Source organism: Pocillopora damicornis, chromosome 1 (assembly GCF_964200805.1).
Source record: "Pocillopora damicornis chromosome 1, jaPocDami1.2, whole genome shotgun sequence".
Classification (NCBI taxonomy): domain Eukaryota; kingdom Metazoa; phylum Cnidaria; class Anthozoa; order Scleractinia; family Pocilloporidae; genus Pocillopora; species Pocillopora damicornis.
In genome coordinates this window covers 14,275,341-14,295,854 of record NC_142670.1, presented here as the reverse complement: position 1 = coordinate 14,295,854, position 20,514 = coordinate 14,275,341, and the positions used below count along the sequence as shown (strand labels likewise).

General features: G+C 37.2%; 1 protein-coding gene, 1 long non-coding RNA gene and 1 pseudogene across 1 annotated transcript in view; 1 reads left to right on the top strand and 2 right to left on the bottom strand.

Moving 5' to 3' along the window:
- LOC149052185 (polycystin-1-like protein 2) overlaps positions 1 to 20,514 on the bottom strand; it is a 165,062-nt gene that overhangs the window by 8,002 nt on the left and 136,546 nt on the right. Inside the window, exons 7-12 of the mRNA XM_089212057.1 lie at positions 7,421 to 7,804; positions 6,064 to 6,462; positions 3,092 to 3,367; positions 2,248 to 2,641; positions 1,340 to 1,943; positions 1,019 to 1,183 (exon numbers count right to left, since the gene is read on the bottom strand). Coding sequence (XP_089068183.1) covers positions 1,019 to 1,183; positions 1,340 to 1,943; positions 2,248 to 2,641; positions 3,092 to 3,367; positions 6,064 to 6,462; positions 7,421 to 7,804 — 2,222 coding nt within the window. The remainder of the gene's footprint in view (positions 1 to 1,018; positions 1,184 to 1,339; positions 1,944 to 2,247; positions 2,642 to 3,091; positions 3,368 to 6,063; positions 6,463 to 7,420; positions 7,805 to 20,514) is intronic.
- The window catches only part of LOC149052191 (uncharacterized), a 94,974-nt gene that overhangs the window by 11,707 nt on the left and 62,753 nt on the right, over positions 1 to 20,514 (top strand).
- LOC149052195 (adhesion G protein-coupled receptor L4-like) lies at positions 10,979 to 20,389 on the bottom strand (annotated as a pseudogene).

The window sequence follows — 20,514 nt, the reverse complement described above, 5'->3', positions numbered from 1 at the left end:
ACAAACATAAACGTCTACACGAATACTGGAATGCACGAGTACACTATTACACGAGTACACGAGTGCACGAATACACGAATAAATTAGTTCACATAAATACTATTTATCACATAAACTACGGTGTTATAAAAGGATTCCCGGCCCTGAGAAAAGCCGTAATAACACGTGAAAAAATATCGCATTTTTTAACGTGTGTCGATAAAGCCAATCAGCTGCTGACACGTCACTCGCCTTTGGCGCCACTCGGTCTGGTTGATGAATTAACGGCGAAGCCTTTACGATTCTCAATTAAAGTTGTTTGTCGGAGCTTTCTCGAATTATGGCGGCTAAAACACTAAAAATCCGTATTGCTGACAGACAGGTTGAAACTTCCTTAGAAGGGGAAGAAAACTAATATACTAAAAGAAAAACCGAAAGCTACATATTCAGTGGCTTTGGTGTTAGTTGGTGTTAGCATTTCTCCCGGCTGAGAATGAAAATCGACAACTGGTAGATTTGCTACTAACCAATTTTGGCCGTTTACCTGAAAGACCTCTTCTGTCGGTAAAGGACAAAGGCAATAACTGAGAATTTTGTAAATTGAAAATTACGACTATTGTTGTTTTTTTAATCATGATTCAACGCATTTTTCTATCTTAGGAGCTAGCGCCAACGTAGTCTACGATTGTTATTCTGGGAATGTCGATTCATTTATTTTCATTCATAAATGAAGTCGGCTTTTCTTCTCAGTAAAGAGCTATTGTGTTTATATGATAAACAAAGTAATTCATGGTTGCTTGTAGATATGGAATTTCTCTTCTCGTGTTCAACTCGACATCTCACTCGTGAGCTATCGAGTTAAACGCTCCTAGACAAATTCCATATCCACGCGAGCATGTATTATTCTCAATGTATTATTTGTAGTCTAATCAGTGCAGTTGGATTATAAAAGTCATTAGTACCACAATACATTAACACACGTATGTGCAAATACTTGGATACGGAGAGATATCATTATGCTACTACACGAATAATTTACCTTGATTTTCTCCTCCAGATTCATCCTGGTCTCTTTTGTAACAATTTGAAGGACAGAGTTTGCTAATTGTGCCGCTTTTCCCAAATCTTCTTTTCTGATGACTTCCTGGATCATGGCTTCCAGGCTTGTGATCTCATCTGCTCTTAGAATCTGGGAAGGTTTAACCTACGGAAAGACCATTGGTCACTGTTGTATAAGTTACGTGTTTAGAAAAAAATTGGTTTTTTACCCTCCGATGGCTAGCTGTCAAAAAATGACGAAATTATGTCAACAAAATTTCCCAACTACACCAATATTACAGAACCTACCAACTAAACTTACCTGTACTGTTAGATTAACAGGAGAGGCAGAAATTCCGAAGTTATCAGTCACAACAACGTTGAATCTCATGGTATAGTTATCTGCATTGTTCCCAGGCGGTATCCCAAAGGTAACTATGGAGTTGTTGACGCCATGATATAACACAGTGTACATACCGTTCTCCAATCTATATTGAAACCGGTAGGACAGAGGGGTGCTGTCACTTGTCCAGTTGATACAGCTCAGATTAAAGTGTGATTCCAAGGAGATGCCACTTGACGGAGTGATCGAGCATGTCCCCCTTGTGGGCGGTAACGCGGTAGAAATGTCGTATGCTGACATCGCCCATAAACCGTCGATAGTTGTGATAAATAATGCCAAGCGGTACTTATTTCCAGCAACAAGTGAACCTCCATTTATAACAATATTGCTGGCATTTAGAGGTGTACTTGTAATGAGTTCTAAATTATATTTTCTTTGCCAAACAGCGGACACGTTTCCCTCATATCGCTGGTAGAGTATCCACTCATATGAAGAAATTTTGAAGCACTGTAATCCCTTGCATTCTGATCGGACACTAAGTCGTACTGAGGGGCTGATTTTAGGCAGACAATTTATGAAACACCTAAAATGAAGGAAAGAATGGTGATTACTAAATGAGAATGTAGGTCAATGTAACGTAAAGACGGCCTTGCTTGTTGAGAACAATGGTTGTCATAGTAACTGCAAAAGAGAAAGAAACGCAAAATACAGGGACACTTCAGGCATACAAGACAACAACAACAGCAATGGCAAAATCAAGAGCAACAACTTTAACTGAAGCAGAAGCAACAATAAGAAAATAGGAAAATAAATAGGGATATCAGTAGCAACAAAAAGAACAAGCAACAGCCACAATGATAGCATCGACAACACGCCAACTTTCTTACCTTTGATATATTTTAGGGGGATCTCCATTCGAGAAATGGATGACTTGATAAGCGCTAGCATTGCGATAGTCTTTGGTCACAACCAGTCTAACTATGTAGATATTACTGAGAGACATAGCCTCTGTATTCAAGTAAACTCGCACGCCAGATGCTCTTCTATTATATTGAAAAGCTGACTCGTTTACCGCAATAAAGAAGTCTCTCTTCCTTCCCTGCACAGAGGAGTAATTCCCAGTGATCTCACCATAATGCCATGTAAAGTTCATTCCCGATTGGTCACCATGTGCAGCTTCAGGGTCATATGAGAGTGAGCCATCCAATGTGATGTTTTCTTTGAGTCCTCGAATCACCTCAGCTCCGCCAGAAATGACTGCAACAAGGTCCTGCGTCTTACCTAAAAGCCGTTGTAACAAAAAGCAAAAGTTTGTTACTTTTTAAACTTAGCTTACCGGTAATCAGAATGGTTCTGCTTTGTCATCAGTGTGCCTCGACAAAGCTGAAGTAGCCATTGGAAGACACATTCAGATTGCTTTTCCAAATTTCCAACGAAACGTTTTTCTTTAGATTGGCATATAACAGTAAAAAGAACAGAGTTCCTAAGATTTCTATCATGGAATCATTGTAACATTACCTCAAGAAATACCCCTTACTCAAAATACTAAAGAGTTTCTCTTGTATACCCGTTTATGTTCGGTTATGAAACTAGCCACAATAGCGTTTTTCAGAAACACAAATTAGACTACTGGATACTGTCTTTCCCACACTTTTAAGACAAAGCCCTCGCTACAGAAAGGGGTGGCGTGAAAGCTGAAAAGATGTCAAGTGAAATCGGAAAAAGCCTAACCTTTGCAAAATAAGCAACCTTCAGTTGTTGATGATGATAATGAAGTCGGTGTTGGTAAAACTGTCATTGTTGTCGATACTGTCCATGTTGGTGATCCTGTGTAGGTTGGTGATGCTGTGTATGTTGGTGATGCTGTGTATGTTGGTGATGCTGTGTATGTTGGTGATGCTGTGTATGTTGGTGATGCTGTCCATGTCGGTGATGCTGTCCATGTTGGTGATGCTGTGTAGGTTGGTGATGCTGTCCATGTTGGTGATGATACTGTTAATGATTCTTCTGATGACGAAAGGATGGGAAAAAAAAGAAATATTAACATTTATCTAATTAGTTTGAAAAGCCTCCATTCTTCTTTGAATACAATACTATACTCGTTTTTAATGAATATGAGGCAATTTAAGTAAAGTTTTAATAGCGACTAGTTAGTATTATAAAGGAATGGTGCACATATTGTTCGAAGTAAAAGAAATAAAAAAACAAGGTCAACAAGGTTTAGTTAATGCCATTACTAACTTTCACCAAAGAAGGCTGAGAGCCAAAGAAAGAGGGCTAACTACGAACTCTCAGCTCGTAAGAACATACAGGTAGATAGGCAACCGCTAAAAGGAAAGCACTCGGCAAACAGTATAAAAAAAACACTGAATAGCAAATAAAAGCGATGGAAAATATATCAGTATGTTCTCTGACTCTTAAAAAGCTACCTGTAACAATACCGGAAGCAGAAAAAAGCCTAAGACGCAAAGAGCGTCGACACACTTCAAAATGTAGCCTTTTAGCTAAAGATGGGGAGATAAAAGAAAAATTCCGAAAAAATTCTCAAACTGTCAACTCTCTGAAAGTCAATCAGCGTGCTATCAAAATGCCTTAAACTCATCCCAACACCCGTGACAAACGAATGCAAAATTAGGCAACAACTCTTGCGAGATTATGAACAATTTACAAGACGAGTGCGCCTCTACATCTTTCACGGACAAAACAAAGAAACGCACCCCTTTTATGTTAAATCAAACTAGATGCCATCGGTTCAGCCCTCTATTGTCGTTGAGAGCTACTTAGAAAGTGTCAAAGCACAACTTGAAGAGGTTACTGTAACTAAGCCAAAACATAATTTGTCACGCAATGAGGTCACAGCTCTGCAAGAATTGAAAAACAACTCTGCTTTAAACCTCAAAAAAGCAGACAAAGGTGCAACAACAGTCATCATAAATAAGACAAAAAGATAGAGGAGGTCAAAATTGCAACGCGACAGCAGAGTAGTAGAGTTCACTACAAACCTCTCAGAGCACCATTAGTAAAAAGCACGCGGAAAAGGTTTAATAAGATCATTAACCAAATCGGGGCAAAAAAATTGATGACATGACTAAGAAATGGCTTCTCAAACTTCCAATCAGCTCAGAATACCAATATTCTATACGCTCACGAAAATACACAAACCTATACCGGTCGATAGACCTATGATCTCAGGTTGTGACGGCCTTTCTAGGAGAACATTAGCCTTTTAGGAGACACTACTCCAGCTTATCGCACAACTATTTCCACCATACTATTAAATTCACGGTTGAAATATCAGAGAACTAAATCGCTTTCCTCGATACAACAGTGTTTAAAGAGGAACGATTCGCAAAACATTCCATCTTGGACATTAATACCGATTGATGTGTGCTATGCCAGAGGACACTATTGGAATACATCACAAATACCCCGACCATCCCCATTGTTAACACCACTGTGAGAGGAAAAGATTAACAAGTAATGGCTTGTCAATTCATTCATTTTGTAGCTTTACTTTTCTAAGAACGTGTTATTTGTTGTACTTTGTTTGGACGTAGAGTGGTATTTTGCTCTCAGCAATCAGACTGCCGCATTAGGGTATGTATTTCGCAGCGATCAGATTGCCGTTTGCTTTGCATGTATTTCACACCAATCAGACTGCCGCATTAGGGTATGTATCCCGCACCAATCACATCATAACATTTGGATATCTGCCCCAATCACAGCGTTTTGGTATTGTTTTCTTGTAAATGATGTTATGGAATCAGAGGGCCGTGCGCAAAGAATTACATTAACCTGAAATTTTGAACTCATTTGGTAAATGAAATGGTTCGTGGCCTTCGCAAGAGCCTTGTCGATGTAGGTTGAGATTTATCGGGATATGAAAGGTTCGCATTTAACTCGTATCGTTTTTAAGTTTAAAAGCGTTTTATCCGCTCCTTTTCATACAACGGCCACTGAAAAAGCTTACTTCCGTCGCGTACTATGAAAACAACGTTCGAAGTCCAATCAAAATATACCTAATCATTGCACGGGATGAACATTTAGTAATTGCTTGGATTGTATTCCACCAATAAAATTCCATTTGGCCTCATTAGATTCACTCCATGTTTACACTTCACGTGTCATTTCATCTTAAACACCCTGCATTTTATCAGATATTCGAACCGCATTATCCAACACTACTGAAAAAAATTCACATGGGACCTATGGCTGCTCAAAGTGAATTTTCCACTCAAGAACAATTTGTTTCAGAAGACGATAATTGGCATGGTTCTCAACCGATATGAGTCACAAGCTCTTCACAAAAAGAAAACCCACTTCACATCATCATGTGTTATCATCTAACAAAGCAATTGGACTGAGAATTCTTTGCAACTGGTATTCACCATCAGTTTCATTACCGTTGTTATTCGTAAAAGTGATAGTAAAAGAACCATCTGTAACTTTCCCCAGTTCACAGGGTTGAAGGTAGACATGTATATCGTGAAAACGTTCATTGAGATTGTTTCAAACATATTTTAATTTACGCAAAGGTAAGTGTAACCTTGATTCTGACTGTCTGAGGGTTTTTATAACTTCTCTCGTGAGTACCACAAACGTTGGCAAATAAGTGTTTATTGCCCTTAAGCGCTTCTAGTGCCTTTGAGTTTACTCGAAATAACAATACAAAAAAGGAAAAAAACAACAACATATCAACTCACCCTTAGGGATCTCACAAATATAAGCGTGCTTTTTTTTCCAACTGTCATTATTATAAGTTCCAAACACGCCCCGTTCGCCATTACGGAACCTCTTGTACATGAAAGCCGGGTATTGTTCCCCACTTGGCTCCCCTTGTCCCCACTTGGAAATAGTCAGCGGTCTTCCACTCACCCAGGTCCAATTCCTGGCCCTTTTTTTTAAACCAATTCTCCATTTATTTTCATAGTTCGTAGTGTTTCGCCTTTGAATTTCGTCATTAATCAAATTCCATTCTTCTTGGGTTTCAATGGAAACTAGGTCCCCGCCTAGACTTGAGCAAGTGTCTCTGTTCCAGTACAAGGACTCTCCATCCACCGAAATTATGTACCAAGAGTTTTTAAAAGTTATCTTTGGGCATTCTACATGATGATGAAGATGAAAACAAAGATACCAATTATTCTTATGATGATAAACGAAGTGATAATTATAATAGCATTGATAACATGAAAAGATTATAATCACAATCACAACAAAGGAAAAAAAAACGAATGAGGTCTTCTATACTTCAAATACGCTTTCGGTAAGTCTTTGCAAGTCCGTTCAAACTGGACATTGGTACCGTAAATTTCGCAACAGTAAACAAAGGAATTCAACGAGAAAAAGCCGCTTTAAAATTCTCCTTTTGATGAAAGACCAGACAACTTCAAACTCCCACAACTTCAAAATTTAAATTTATTTAAAATTACTGTCCAGTTCAGTTTATTTTACCTTTTTCATTACACAAATAAAAATATTTCGGTGAGGCCTCTTTTTAATTTACATTAACTCAATCTGTTTCAACCACCATTTACTCGCTCAAAATTTGTTCAGTTCAAGGAAGGTCTTGCCGCACTTACGGCCCTAACTCATTAGGACTCTTAAGGAAAACATTTCGTTAATTTCAAGGAAAAGAAAAATGTTAATCACCAGCCTAGGTCGGTCCGTATTGGGAAAAAACTGTGCAATTTATCTGAACTACCGGTGCTCAAGACCTTGAGCACAGTGTTACCCAATACTGACCTTGCAGCCGGTGAATAATATATTTATCACTGACTTGTACAAGAAACACACACCCGGACACACAAAAATAAAAGTACTTCGATGTGTTATGTTCAAAACAACAAGCACACACGGATAATTTCGTGGGCGGTGTGTTCAACTACTTATGCGCGCCTAAAAGTTCATTCATCGCTCACACGTACAATTTAGGTGGGCTGAGTATGTTCTGTGAACAATGTTTTTTTACTTTTAAGAAGCAAGAGCACTTTTCATGACACACGTGCAAGACTGCTAATGTTTCAGCACATTATATACTTTATGGTTGGAATGTGATCTTACCTCCGGGCATCTCGCAAATGTAGGCATCTCCTTTAGCGTTCCGACGAATACCGTTAAAGAGGCCTCTGTTCATGGATATTTCCACCCTTTCGTCGTTCCCATTTGGCTCAGAATCTCGCCATTTCGAAATATTCAGCTGTTCTCCACTCTTCCATGTCCAAACCCCGTCTTTCTTCTCCAAACCAATGAGCCACGCATTAGTAGTCGAAGTATTCCAAGTACCACGCTTCTGAATCTCATGATTGATAAATTGCCATTCTTCCTCAGTCTCGATGGAGACTAAATAACCTCCCAAGATGGAGCAGACTTCATTGTAAGGAAACCTGAAAATTTTGCTTTTCGAAAATATGTAAGAGGAGTTTTTGAAACAGGTTGGTTGGCACTCTATAAGAAGAAAATAAATGAATAAATAAATAAACGAAAAAATGTATACTGATGATAACAACAGTGAAAGCGATAATGATAAAGACGAGAAAGTATTTTTTATATTGTTGATTTTAATAACAGACGATGGGCATCAAAACCCTCTACATCCCTGAAGCAGAGATCAGGGTAATAGCAACGTTATTCTTTGACTTTTTGTTTTGCTTTCCAACTCAAGTTTTGAATCGCAATCCAATGTAATTTTAAAAGGAAAGTCTATAACTCATTAATATGATAATTGGTCAGGTATTATCTTTTTTTCCCGTCTATTTAAAGGAACTTGAATATTAAATCGGAATGAAGCTGCCTCACCTGTCCCTGGCAATTTCATCAACAAACGAAGGATGACTGTAGAAGAGAAAATGGACAAATAAATTGATTGTTATCTCAAGAGTAACATTTGAAACAATGAAAAAGTTTTTTAGATTTCGAGTAAGACGAGTACTAATGCATTTTACTTGCTACATGCCCTTTAACATCCATTCATGAATTTTATTACCTTCCTAGGGAGCTGACGGAGAAATTATTAAGAAAATGCAGCATCTCCGCAATTCACCAACTAGCTGAACAAAACTTGTCACATGTGGAAACATTTTTAAGGATACGATAGACCCTCAGGAAAATTTTTTTTAACGGACTATTCGGAGCGCAACCGAAGTATAAATGAATGAAAAGGATGTAAACTTATCATGTGTTATCCAGAGAAAACAATTTTTCGTTTGAGCTCGCATTTTAAGTGAATGAATCGGGTATCAAATCTGACCGCTCAAATAAAACTTCTGCAAAATTTGAATCTTGAGTGGTTGGTCTCCAAAATTTTGTGGGGATTTTTCCATATATCCTTGGGAGTTACAAAACTATGGCTCAGCAGGAAACGGAACCTGCGGAACCTGCGGAACCTCCAGAGCCCGAATATTTTTTTTAAAAGAAGAGGAATGTGTTGAGTGTGAAGTTTGCTTTCGGGCATAAAGAAGAATAATTTAGAAGAAAAATATGTTTTAATTAACCATGACGTCCACTTTGGCAAGCAGTCAGCAGTCATCTACTCTGAGTGTTAATAACAGAACAACAATTTGAAAGCTCTAAAAATTTGGGTACTGCGATATCTGAATAACGCCTCATCCGAACGCTCTAAGGAAACCTACGTTGCACTATATGGAATCTAAAAGGCTTCAGTAATCCAGTTTATAAGAGATTCACTTCTGATTAAGAACTGAAAGTTTAATGCGGACTTCTTTAAATCTGTTTTGTTTTGGTTTAATTAACAGGGCCAAATATCCGCCACCTGACATTTCTTCTCTGTTTGGTTTGGTAAATTGGTGAACACAGGACGTTCCAAAACGGATGTAAATGTGTCACAAATGGAAAGTCAAGATATAATTAAAGTGGTACTAACCTAGCGTGCAACTTATACGAATGTGTCATTACGGGTGATTATTTTTCATTTATTTTGCATTGTATGGAAAGAGAAAATATTGAGAAACTAATAATAACGATAATGATGATAATTAGCTTTAATAATTAGACAGCAACTAGAGAGGACATGTTAAGAGTCTGGCATGTTTCATTATTAGAGTTCCGTAAGTTTAAGCATCGGAATAAATATTTTACAAATGGAGAGTCAATTTCGATTGGTTTCATAGCTACTGCAGAACAAACAGGAATAACTAGGGTCGTACTCACCCAGCATACAACATATTACCGGGTTTTTGAACATTTTGCCAGAATCACTTATATTTGATTCACACCGCTTCAGAGTTGAGGATTTGCGGCATCCTCGTAAAAAGCCTTTCGTGCGAGTTAGATTTTAATGCAAATCATGATCTCTGAACACATGTTCATGGCGTTAGTCTCCATTTTTTTTCTGTCATAGACGGACCAATGGACAAAAAGGAGCTTGCACCTGATGTAGAGCATTGTTTTTCTAATAAAATTGGAAAACTTCACGGTATTAAAATACTTTTTGTAGTTTAAGTGTTGTAGAAGAAGCAACTAAAAAATATTTGATGGTAAGAACGGTAATGTATTTATGAGCTCTGTTAAATGAAAGTTGTCCTAAACAAAATTCTGTTTTATCAACGAGCAGCTTAAGCTAGTATGCCATCTGTTCGTTATGCATAAATGGAAGTTATTGTTATTTATTCATCTCGCCTATGACATGCTAATTACTTCGTATGCCTTTAAAACAACGGTGGCTAACGGCCAAAGTTTACTGTTCAGCCTAAACAAAACTCTCCCCTAGAAAAGCGTCATGCAGGCTATCACTTTTGTGTCCAAATGTTTGAATTCCAACAATTTAGAACGAGCGGCGAGTCAAAAGCTCTTAGTGCGAGACGTTCTTGGGTCGTAGTGATGTGCTCTGTGGGCGAGACATTCTACTCTCCCAGTATCTTTCCACGCTCATGGAATAATTGATTATTTATTCTGGAATATTCGCTTGTCTTAGCTGGGATATATTAGGTCAATCGAAGCTTGAAGCGTTTTGACCTATCGCATTTGAGCAGTGTAGAGAGAAAACTGCTTGTATATTTCAGAATAATTCTTATTTTAACTTCTTCCGTCTTAATCGCACGCTTCGTCATCCATGTTTATTTATAAATGGGTATGACGCAAACTAGACTATTATAAACTGTTAGGCACATCTTCATAATCGACTCCTTCTCTCGCTTGTTGAAATTCCTCTGCAATGCTAACTTTCACTGTAGTGATATTTGAAAACCAGGCCCATCGAAATATTCTGCATTTTTATCGCTAAGCTTTTCCCTTTAAATTGCATACTCTGAGTAAAAGTTCTTTAATCGTTGTTTTAATTATGTGTGCCGAATAGTTTATAATCTCTTGGTTTATGCCATTTCCGCTAACGTTGCCCCAATTTAATTCCAAATTAATCGATGTATTTTCGATTTAAAACGATACTCCTTATTTTAGGAATGCGAAAAAAATGGGTAAGTGTAACTGATCCAAAAAAAGATCCAGTCATAAGGGTTTTTTTTTTCTGTTCTTTCTAAATAAGTTGTTTACTTATTCAAAAATTTACGTATTGATCTATTTATTCATTAAGCAACAACTTTGAATGTCAGCGGTAGCTAGACTATTAGTATTATTTGTTACGGTACAATTTAACAGACAAAAAGAGCATCATTTATCAACAGACCTGATTAATTTATTAAACAAGTTGTAATCTTCTTGCCAAGGAGCGATTCTTAAAGAAGTAGAATAATTATCCTTAAAAAAACTGATTGAAGCCCACCACAAACTACTTCTTTGCTCACCACTGACACAATCTCGAAGTTGTCTTCAAAGTAACTCGAGATTAACAATCTTCCACGGTTGCTCTCTCTCGGTATAGCTTTCTGAAAAGTCCGTCCCTCCCGTCAACAAATACTGCTGTTGCACGACTGTGTTCTAATGTAAAAAGTATTCTCGAAAATTCCGGATGCTTACAACACAACTATACTGGTAATATAAACTGAAATAAGTAATAATTATCCTTAAATAAACTGATTGAAGCCCACCACAAATTATTTTTTAGCTCACCACTGACACAATCTCATGGTTGTCTCCAAAGTTCCTCGAAATTAACGATCTTCCACAGCAGCTCTCTCTCGGTACAGTTTTCAGAAAAGTCAGTCCCTCCCGACAACAACAAGTTCTATTGCTGCGCTGAGTACTTATGTACAAATTATTCCACAAAATTCCGCAAGCTTATAACACAACTATATTGGTGGTGTTACATCATAACTACGTAACCTGGTAAAATTCTCCAGAAGTTCCTTAGTATGAATGTGGGCATGAATAGGCATTCTCGATTTCTGTGGTCTTATTCGACAGTCATAAAGATACTAAGCCATTAGAAATTTAAATCTATAGATTGGTTTATTTCGATGAATATTGCCTTCAAATATACGATCGCCTAGAAAATAAACCTATATTCATGAAGAAGATAGGTTACGATCACAACTAGTTGAGTGCTTAAACAATAATGAAGAGAATAAGTTTTTTTTGCCTGCAGATCATGACTCAGACCGATCGCAACCGACTAAGAGCTGCTAACTAAGTAATTATTCTAAGTAATTGACTGTTATTTACGGCTGGCGGGATCCAGTTATTTAAGTTAAGTGCGACTTCCATTTAAATTCAGCTGAAGACTGCAATTCAACTGCCCATACATTCCCAACCTCACTTGGATTGACGTGTGACCTCTTCCTTATGGAGTTGTTCTTTATGGAAGATGGAAAAACGATGTTCATCTTTCTTTCAAATCGCTCTCTGATCTGCAGATAGACGAGCAACACGGAATATGGTTCTTAGCACTCGGATATTTATTGAAACACCAACACTTGATGAGATGCAGTTGGTGTAGAATCGGTCTAATGTTTTTTCTTACCTGAGTGTTTCGCAAACCGTGTAAAGCGAAAATCAGGAAACCCTGCAGCATAAACATGATTTCAAGACCATTACCTTTCACAATATACAAATAAATTATTCAAATATTTATCAGGATTTCCAAGAAGGAGAGAAAATTGCATATCTCATAAATGGAGAAGCATCTGTCTTCTCCTGCATAGTTGACAGCTTTTTTTTCTCAGAATTCTAATAAATATAACTAACCATTGTAATGGTGTGTCACTTGGTTAGAAAGTAAAATAATAATAGAGATTGGATGACTTTAGAGAGTTACCATCGAACACTGACCTGAGTAGAGTTAAGTATGGTGAAGATGTAGGCGAAAGCTTTATGTACAGGCGAAAGTAGACCAAATAGCCACGTGACACCCAGCAGGGGAATTATCACCACGCATGCTTTGATGCCAATTCTATAAGTTGAAAAAAAAATTCCTTTAGTTTCCTTCGACAGTTAATTTTAATCGTTAGATATTGTGATGCCTTACTCATTAAGGAATGGGAATATGCCTCAAAATGGCGAATATGCCTCAAAAGCAATCTCTTCTACTAGTTTGTTTTAGTTTTATGTTGGGAATCTTACCGTATTTGCTGAAAATGGTTGTCTTCCGCTGTTGGCTGCATCAAATTGGTCATCTCCTTTATGACTCGTACGAGTATCAAGATGTTAAGCTAAAAAGTACGATAGAGATAAATTAGGTTCTTAGATATGGTAGTTGAATCACCAAAGTAAGAGAGGATCCTTCTCGCAAAAGACGTTACCAGTTCGGTAACAAGGGTCGGGTATAGCGTCTTCTACAGGGAATAGAACTTCCAACCGGGGGACCTAGATTATGAGCTTTGATCCTCTAACAAGGAGCTAAAGAAATCGCGAACAAAAGTGTCCACACTGAATGAATTACTCTGGGTGAAGCCTCGCGTTAAATTATATAAATTCAATATCTCCGTCTCTTTCTACTCATTTCCCCTTTTGCAATATTGCTTTATGAGTTATTTTTGCGCTAGAATCATATCTTGATATATCAATGTGAAACAGTGACAAACATTAACAAGGAAGTGGGATAAGTTTTTCCTTTCCATACTATGTAGTAAAAGTTGGAGAATATATGAGGCTATCTTATGCCCGTGAAGGCATTGTCTCAACAGGTTTTCCTCGTTATTGAAGGCCATCACTAGGTTAAAATTGACCAGCATGCCCGAAAACAGCACTACGTACAAAGTTTATTGTGGGTAAATAGGAAAAAGAAAGTGGTAAATATTGTGCGGGGACGCATGGCAAATACTTAATTCCTATTTTTAAGAGAAGAGAAAAAATCTTTGGCGGTAATTAAAGCAGGTATATCAGTCACAATCAACAACACTAATCATAAACTCACAATTTCAATGAAAGCCACAAAGGCGACAAATATCCAGATCAGGTTGTTAGTCGAGGAAAGCCAGCAACTAAACTCAAAGAAGTAAAAGACAATAAAGAAACACAAATTCTCAGCTAATGAAATAATGCCGATTCTAAACTGTATACAAACATATAAAAGAAAAATGCAATGAAACGAATTAAAAGGAGAAAAGCAAAAAGAAACCGCTGAGTATTTTCCTTACTATTTATCACTCGTATAGCTTTGTAACCCTTCTTTTCCAGCAGCGATGCCAAGTGAAATGGCCACCATGATCATTGGAAGACCTATCCATAAAGAAAGGAAGGGAATCGAAACACTTCGCTGGATAACAACACCAGATTTGGCGATCTGAAAGCATGGTTACAGTTACCAGAGGATGTTGTAAAATTATGAACTTACCCCATGAGATGACGTGATACATGTACATCTTGGTGTTAATGTTGTAAACTTTCACAACGAAGAAGTAGAGATAAATTCCCTCGACCAGCATCCAACAGAAAGCGGCCATGAATAAATATTGCATCAGAGCTGATATTGCAACACAGGCAGCCTGTGAAAAGAAAGAGTTTTCGTATAACTCTTAACGTGCTCCTTTCGACAAGATATCTACGGTGCAAATAGTAAATTCATTCTATGAATAGAAAGAGAAGCCACTGACTTTGTTTTCTGTGGCGTTTATCCCGGCTAGGAAGATGATCTGTCCAACTCCAAGGGACATAGAAACACTCAGTCGAATTTGAGAGAGAGGTTGACGAACATCCCTGATGAAATAATAGTAAAAAAAAAAAAGAATCAATGAGACAGAAGCAACAACATCAATAACAACACATTGAAGACAGCAAGAACTGCAAAACACAGCAAAATTGAATTAAAAGACAGAACAATATGGCAAAAATATTATCTAAGTCTTGACAGCAAAAGAAAAGAAAAAGCCAGTAAATATTCAGTAATATTATTATTAAATATACTTGTATTCAGAAAGGACAAAAAGGAAAATATTACGGAAAAATGTCTAAACATAAACAATTCATAGACTGTGAAACCACGAGTTGTCCAAGCGTTCTTGATGGGGCATGAATTGTAGCTTGAATTTTTGAATTATCCGACATGCATGATCTTGTTTGCATGGTGATTTGCATTGGGATCTCTTTTATCATCAACCTTGTTGAGGGGAGTTAAGAATCTCCCTCATTATTATTCAGGTACATTACTTACGTGAAGCAAGAATAAAGTATGAATGTGAAAAGTATCCCGACGATGGAAAGGCTCAGTCCCACGTGGGTGATAATTTCCAGAATTGTTTCGTCCTCCTCAGTGAGCTGTGTAAAAAAAAAAGTAAAGGACAAAATTGAGTTAGTTCATTGAGTCCATAAAATAATTGAATAAGGAAAAAAATAACTTTATTACCTTTGTGCTACTGTCGTAGTCTATTAAAACGGCAAAATGCGTCAAATGATTGCAGCTGCAAACTGTTTCTTCTGAGTTGCTTTTTGATGTAACTACATGGCATCCTTCCTCTGAAAAGCTGTCAGACATGGAAAAAAAGTAAAGTTAACAAAAGGGCACATAATTATTCAATGTTTGTGGAAGACGTGATGTTTTATAATTTTTCTTCCATTGTAGTCCTAGTTACGAGAACATTTCAATCAGACTTCCTCTCTCTAAAAACGACAACATGTTGGCTTCCAGGAAAGTGTTTATCTGCACAAAAACATCTGAGAAAGTTCATTCATTCTCCTCCCAACTTAGTTTGATTTAGGAATGAATAGATACTATACAATAATATATGGCGGTATTTCTACCTTTCGCTGAGGCCACTCCAAAACATACAGCGCTTCTCTACTGTCAAGACCTGAAAATGGATTCTATCCTGTCAGAATAGATCAAAACAACGCATAGCAGCTAATTTTCATGTTACCTTTAGGTTTTTGAACTTTAGGATGACATTTTCTCGCAATTTCTTTGGCTTGGGGTCCACAGTTACGGCCATAATCCTGGAGTTGATATACCTATGAAGAAATTGTATTTGAAAATGATCAGAACCAAGGAAGCAACATTACATACTTTTGGTAGATTAAAGCGAATTTCCTATGAAGGTGGAATCGTCAGAGACAAGCAGGGAGTACTCGAACCTTAGTTAGGGCTTTTGGAAAGTTTCTAGGTTCAGGTTAGTTGAACTTAGATCTTATGTGTTTCCGTGTTATGTGTTTTTGGGGGTAAACGACATGGAATAATATGAAAATAACGTCACCTTTGGTTGTCCGTTTCACTCCTGATGGCTTGATCTGTCAGAAGTAGGTTATGCAGATCCTTGTACAAAAAGGCAACTACCAAGGATCCTTAAAGCCCCCCGAAGAATCAACAAAAAAAGTCATCAAGTAATAACAAGAAAAGCCATAAAATTTTTTTTTTCAATACAGAAATTTCGATTGGAGAAATCAAGGTAATAATGAAAGTTGTAAAGTTACCACAATAGTTAATACAAACCATTTTCCTCAAAATTTGAAGAAGCAATATCGATTCTCGCTTGCCATTGTTCTTTTTCAAAGTGGAAGCCACTTGCATTCTGGTGATAGGCTTTTTGAATGACCAAAACTGCCGGAAAAAATGAGAAAGAAAAGTACTTATGGTGAAATTTACAATAGCATATCGACGCGAACATGCGTTTTGCGGTATACACAAATATTCCATAATCTTATTGGATGAACGGGTATTGTTTGTATCTTATTTGCCCTTCAACAACTATTCGACGATTTCAACCATTTTACAAGGTTTTTTCAATGTAAAACTGATAAATAACCGAGTAGTACTGGAGGGACTAAATTGTGAAAGCTCAATTCGTTCCTCGAACCGTTTCGTTGGAGAACTATAGAGTTCATTGGGGAACTTTTACGAGTAGGGTTAAAAATCTTGCATTTATATGCATCGCAAACGACAGGCCAATTTTGAGCTCAGTGTATAGTATGAAGTAAGTGGAAAGTATTGACAGGATTTGACAATTTCAGTTACCAAAGTGTTACCCACCAATCTATTATTTAAGAAAAGTTTCAATAAACAGAGTGAGAAGAACGGTTTCACAATTTGAAGGATTCCGATTCTCACCCATTTTTGAGCGAACGATCCTTTCTGAAGATCTCATTCCACTCAGGTGTCGCTTTCCATAATTAAGAGCAAATTTCTCCACGGCCTGTGCCACTTTAAAGATGGATTTTTGTAGTGTTTTAACGTCTTCCATACCGTCTTTTGTGATGTTCTTGATTTTTATGGCAAAATCTTCAAACACAGTTACAGCTTCCTACATTTGCATAAAATATTTCCAGGTCATTAAGTAGCCAGTCTTATATATACAATTCATATTAAGAATGCGGAAAAAGTCCAGCAGGAGGCTCCAAATGGTGTCCAGGGTATTCATTGGCTAAAGAACTCTTTTAGGAGCCTGGATTATTTTTAAGCCTCGCCATTTTCACCTTATATGGTTTAATTAATGGTGGTTTATCCTTAAAGGTCAGATATTTACTTTTTATTGTTTAAAAACATATATCAAAGTTAAAAAGCCTCTAAGTTATGAAAATTACATACCTGTATGGAAGACCTTCTGGTAATATTTAATCCGCAAAATTTTGAAACATACTTCTTTGCCTGCAACAAAAAATAATGTCTCTCACATTTGTAAATGGGGAAGATCCCGAAAAGCGACATGCATAAAAACGGTAAATGACTATTTGGAAAACATACCAGCTGCTGAACGGGCGATGGCAACGGCGATAGGGAGGTTGCAAGGGATGAATCTTTAAAGAAAAGTACTAATCAAGACCGCATCATACAAAAAAATTGCCTCAGTATTACAATGTAAGGGCAAAAATGCGGACGGAAGGTGGAGTAACAAAATGGCCGCCATGAACGATGAAAACTCTTAAATGCTCTCGATTTTTTTATTGGTTCTGCAGAACACTCTTATTGTTTCCTTTGCATTATTTTCGCGGTCTTTCGCACACCGGCTTGTTTAATCGATGATCAGATAGGCCTGTGAGATGTTTTCGAAAATACTGGTAAATTGAATAGTTGTACAATAATATATCCCTGAATTATTGGTTTAACATTTAATACTAGTTCACATTTTGTCCAGTTTTTGTCATTTCAACTTGCCCATACGGAGTTTGGAGAATGACACGCAAATTGTAAAATATCCGCGCGTATTTATTGTTAAACCACTGAATATGACGTATTCATTTCTTATTTTATCTTGAATCGTCTCTAATGAATTTGACTCCTTTTGGGATTTTTGGTTTTACCTTAACCGTCATGCTGGAAAAAGGTTTAATTCAGCGCTTTTATTTGAATAATTTGACGGATTTGTTAATTAAGGCATTACGTACGAGAGAAAATGATCGGTAGGCTCCTTGTCCAGGCCTTGAAATGTATGTCTTCCGAGACATCCTCATGAAAGCCACCATCTATCTGATCTTCTGATGTAATAACTAATACAAATTTCTTCGCGTGAATTAAAGTTTACAGTTTTAAAAAGGCGCTTCATGTTTTCGCACAAGCAAAAAGAAACGCATAACGCTAAGCGAAACTTGAATCGCGTGGGAGCTATGACAACCGCAGTGAAAGGTGAGTAAAAAATTGACTCTAGCCTTCTAGTTTTCGTGTAACAACGGTTTTTTACTATCACAAATACATTGAAGTGACCAACTCCTCTTACCAAACTGTTGCGTGCAAGGTGGTCCAGCGTGGACTTGGTTAGAGTCCTGCGAAGGGTTTTTTCCAGGAGCCGGATTTGCTGAAAAAAATATGACAAATACAATACAGAAGAATTAATTTTTCCAAAAGGTAATCAAATTGTTCTGTTTTGAGGAGCACTATTATTCAAGTTAAGCACTGCTTTGCGCCTGCACCGGAAATAATCGTTTTAAATGAATTTTTATCATAATAAAATAACTATGTTTGCGTGCGGAATGGTATGTTGCTCGCACCCATCAGATCACCGCAGAAGGGTATATATTTTGTAGCAATGAGATTGCCGCTTTTTTGGTATGTATGTCACACCAACCAGATTGCTGCATTAGGGTATGTATCTCGCACCAATTACATCGTAGCAATTTGATATCTTGCACCAATCACAGAGATTGGGAATTGTTTTTTCGTAAAGGATGTTATGGAATCTGGAGGCCGTGCGCAAAAAAATGACATTAACCAGAAATTTTGGATTTATTGAATAAGTGCAGATTTCTATATCGGGATGTGAAAGGTTTACATTTAACTTGTTGTATCACTCTTAATTTCAAAGGCGTTTAAGCCGCTCCTTTTCTCACAACGCACACGCTACACAACTTACTTCCGTCACGCACTATGAAGACAACGCACAACCATTCCCAATAATTGAACTACCCTTACATCAATTAAATTCCAACTCAAGAAAATATATCTACGCCCTCTGGTGACATATGAGAACTGAGGTGGCCCTCGCTATAGTGCAGTCGTTGCTAAGTCGATCGAAATGTCGGCCATATTTGAATTAGATGCAGCATTTTATTATGTTCACTGCACGTTTTGCATTGTATTGAAATTAGCACCTACAACTTTAAAGTTCAAACGATCGGATGTTAAAATAGAATACAATAAACAAAAAGTTGATTTCCCTATTCGAAGAACAACTAAGTCTGCAAGTCTTTTGTATTGATTTTATAAAGTGATAATTGGCATATATCTTAACCGACATGAGTCACTAGCTCTTCTCAAAAGATAACGCACTTCGCATCATTACGCGTTATTACCTAACAAAGCAACTGGACTGATAATTCTTTGCTATTGGTATTCACCGTCATTTTATTCAATCGACAGGATCAATGAACAGCATGAAAATAACTGATGACTGAAAGTTTCACAACTGTTTTTACTCGTAATAGTGATAGTAACAGAACCATCTGTTACTTCCTTCTGCTTACATGGTTCAAAGTTAGACAAGTATTTAATAAAAACTTCACTTTGTTTGTTTCGTTTATGCAAATTTTATTGTAAACTTGATCCTGATTGTCAGTGGGTTTATGTAAATTCTGTCTAGTATATCACAAACTTTAACAAAGAATGTTTTTATTACGCTTAAGCACTTCTGGTACCTTCTAGGGCACTCGAAATAACATTAAAAACAACAAAAAAAACGACAAAAAATCAACTCACCCTTAGAAATCTCACAAATATAAGCTTGTTGGTTTCCCCAACGTGTACGAGTAACACTACCAAACACGCCCCGCTCGCCATTATTGTTCAGCTTGTACATGAAAGCCGCGTCGTGTTCACTACTTGGCTCCCCTATTCCCCATTTACGAATAGTCAGAGGTCCTCCATTCACCCAGGTCCAATTCCCGGCCCTTTTTATTAAACCAATACTCCATTTATTTTTATAGTTCGTAGAATTTCGCCTTTGAATCTCATCGTTCATGAAACTCCATTCCTCTTCGGTTTCAAAGGAAACGAGGTCCCCTCCTTGCCTTCGGCAGTTGTCTCTGCCCCAGAGCCAGGACCATCCATCCACAGAAATTATGTACCAAGAGTTATTAAAAGTTATATTTGGGCATTCTACAAAATGGTAAAGATGACAACAAAAATACTAATTATCATAATGATGACAAATAAAGTCATAATTATAGTAATGATGATAACATAAAATGATTATAATCACAATCTCAATAAAGGAGAAACATAAATGAGATAGAAACGTAACTTATTCTCTATTTGATTCCTACTTTTTTAATATGATGGTTGATCAGTGTCAATTGATACATTCGTTCTTCACTACGGCGTCCGCCATCTCTGACCTGCTTTTCTGACTTAGTTAACTTCACATTAGCTAAGATTATCTGTGAATACA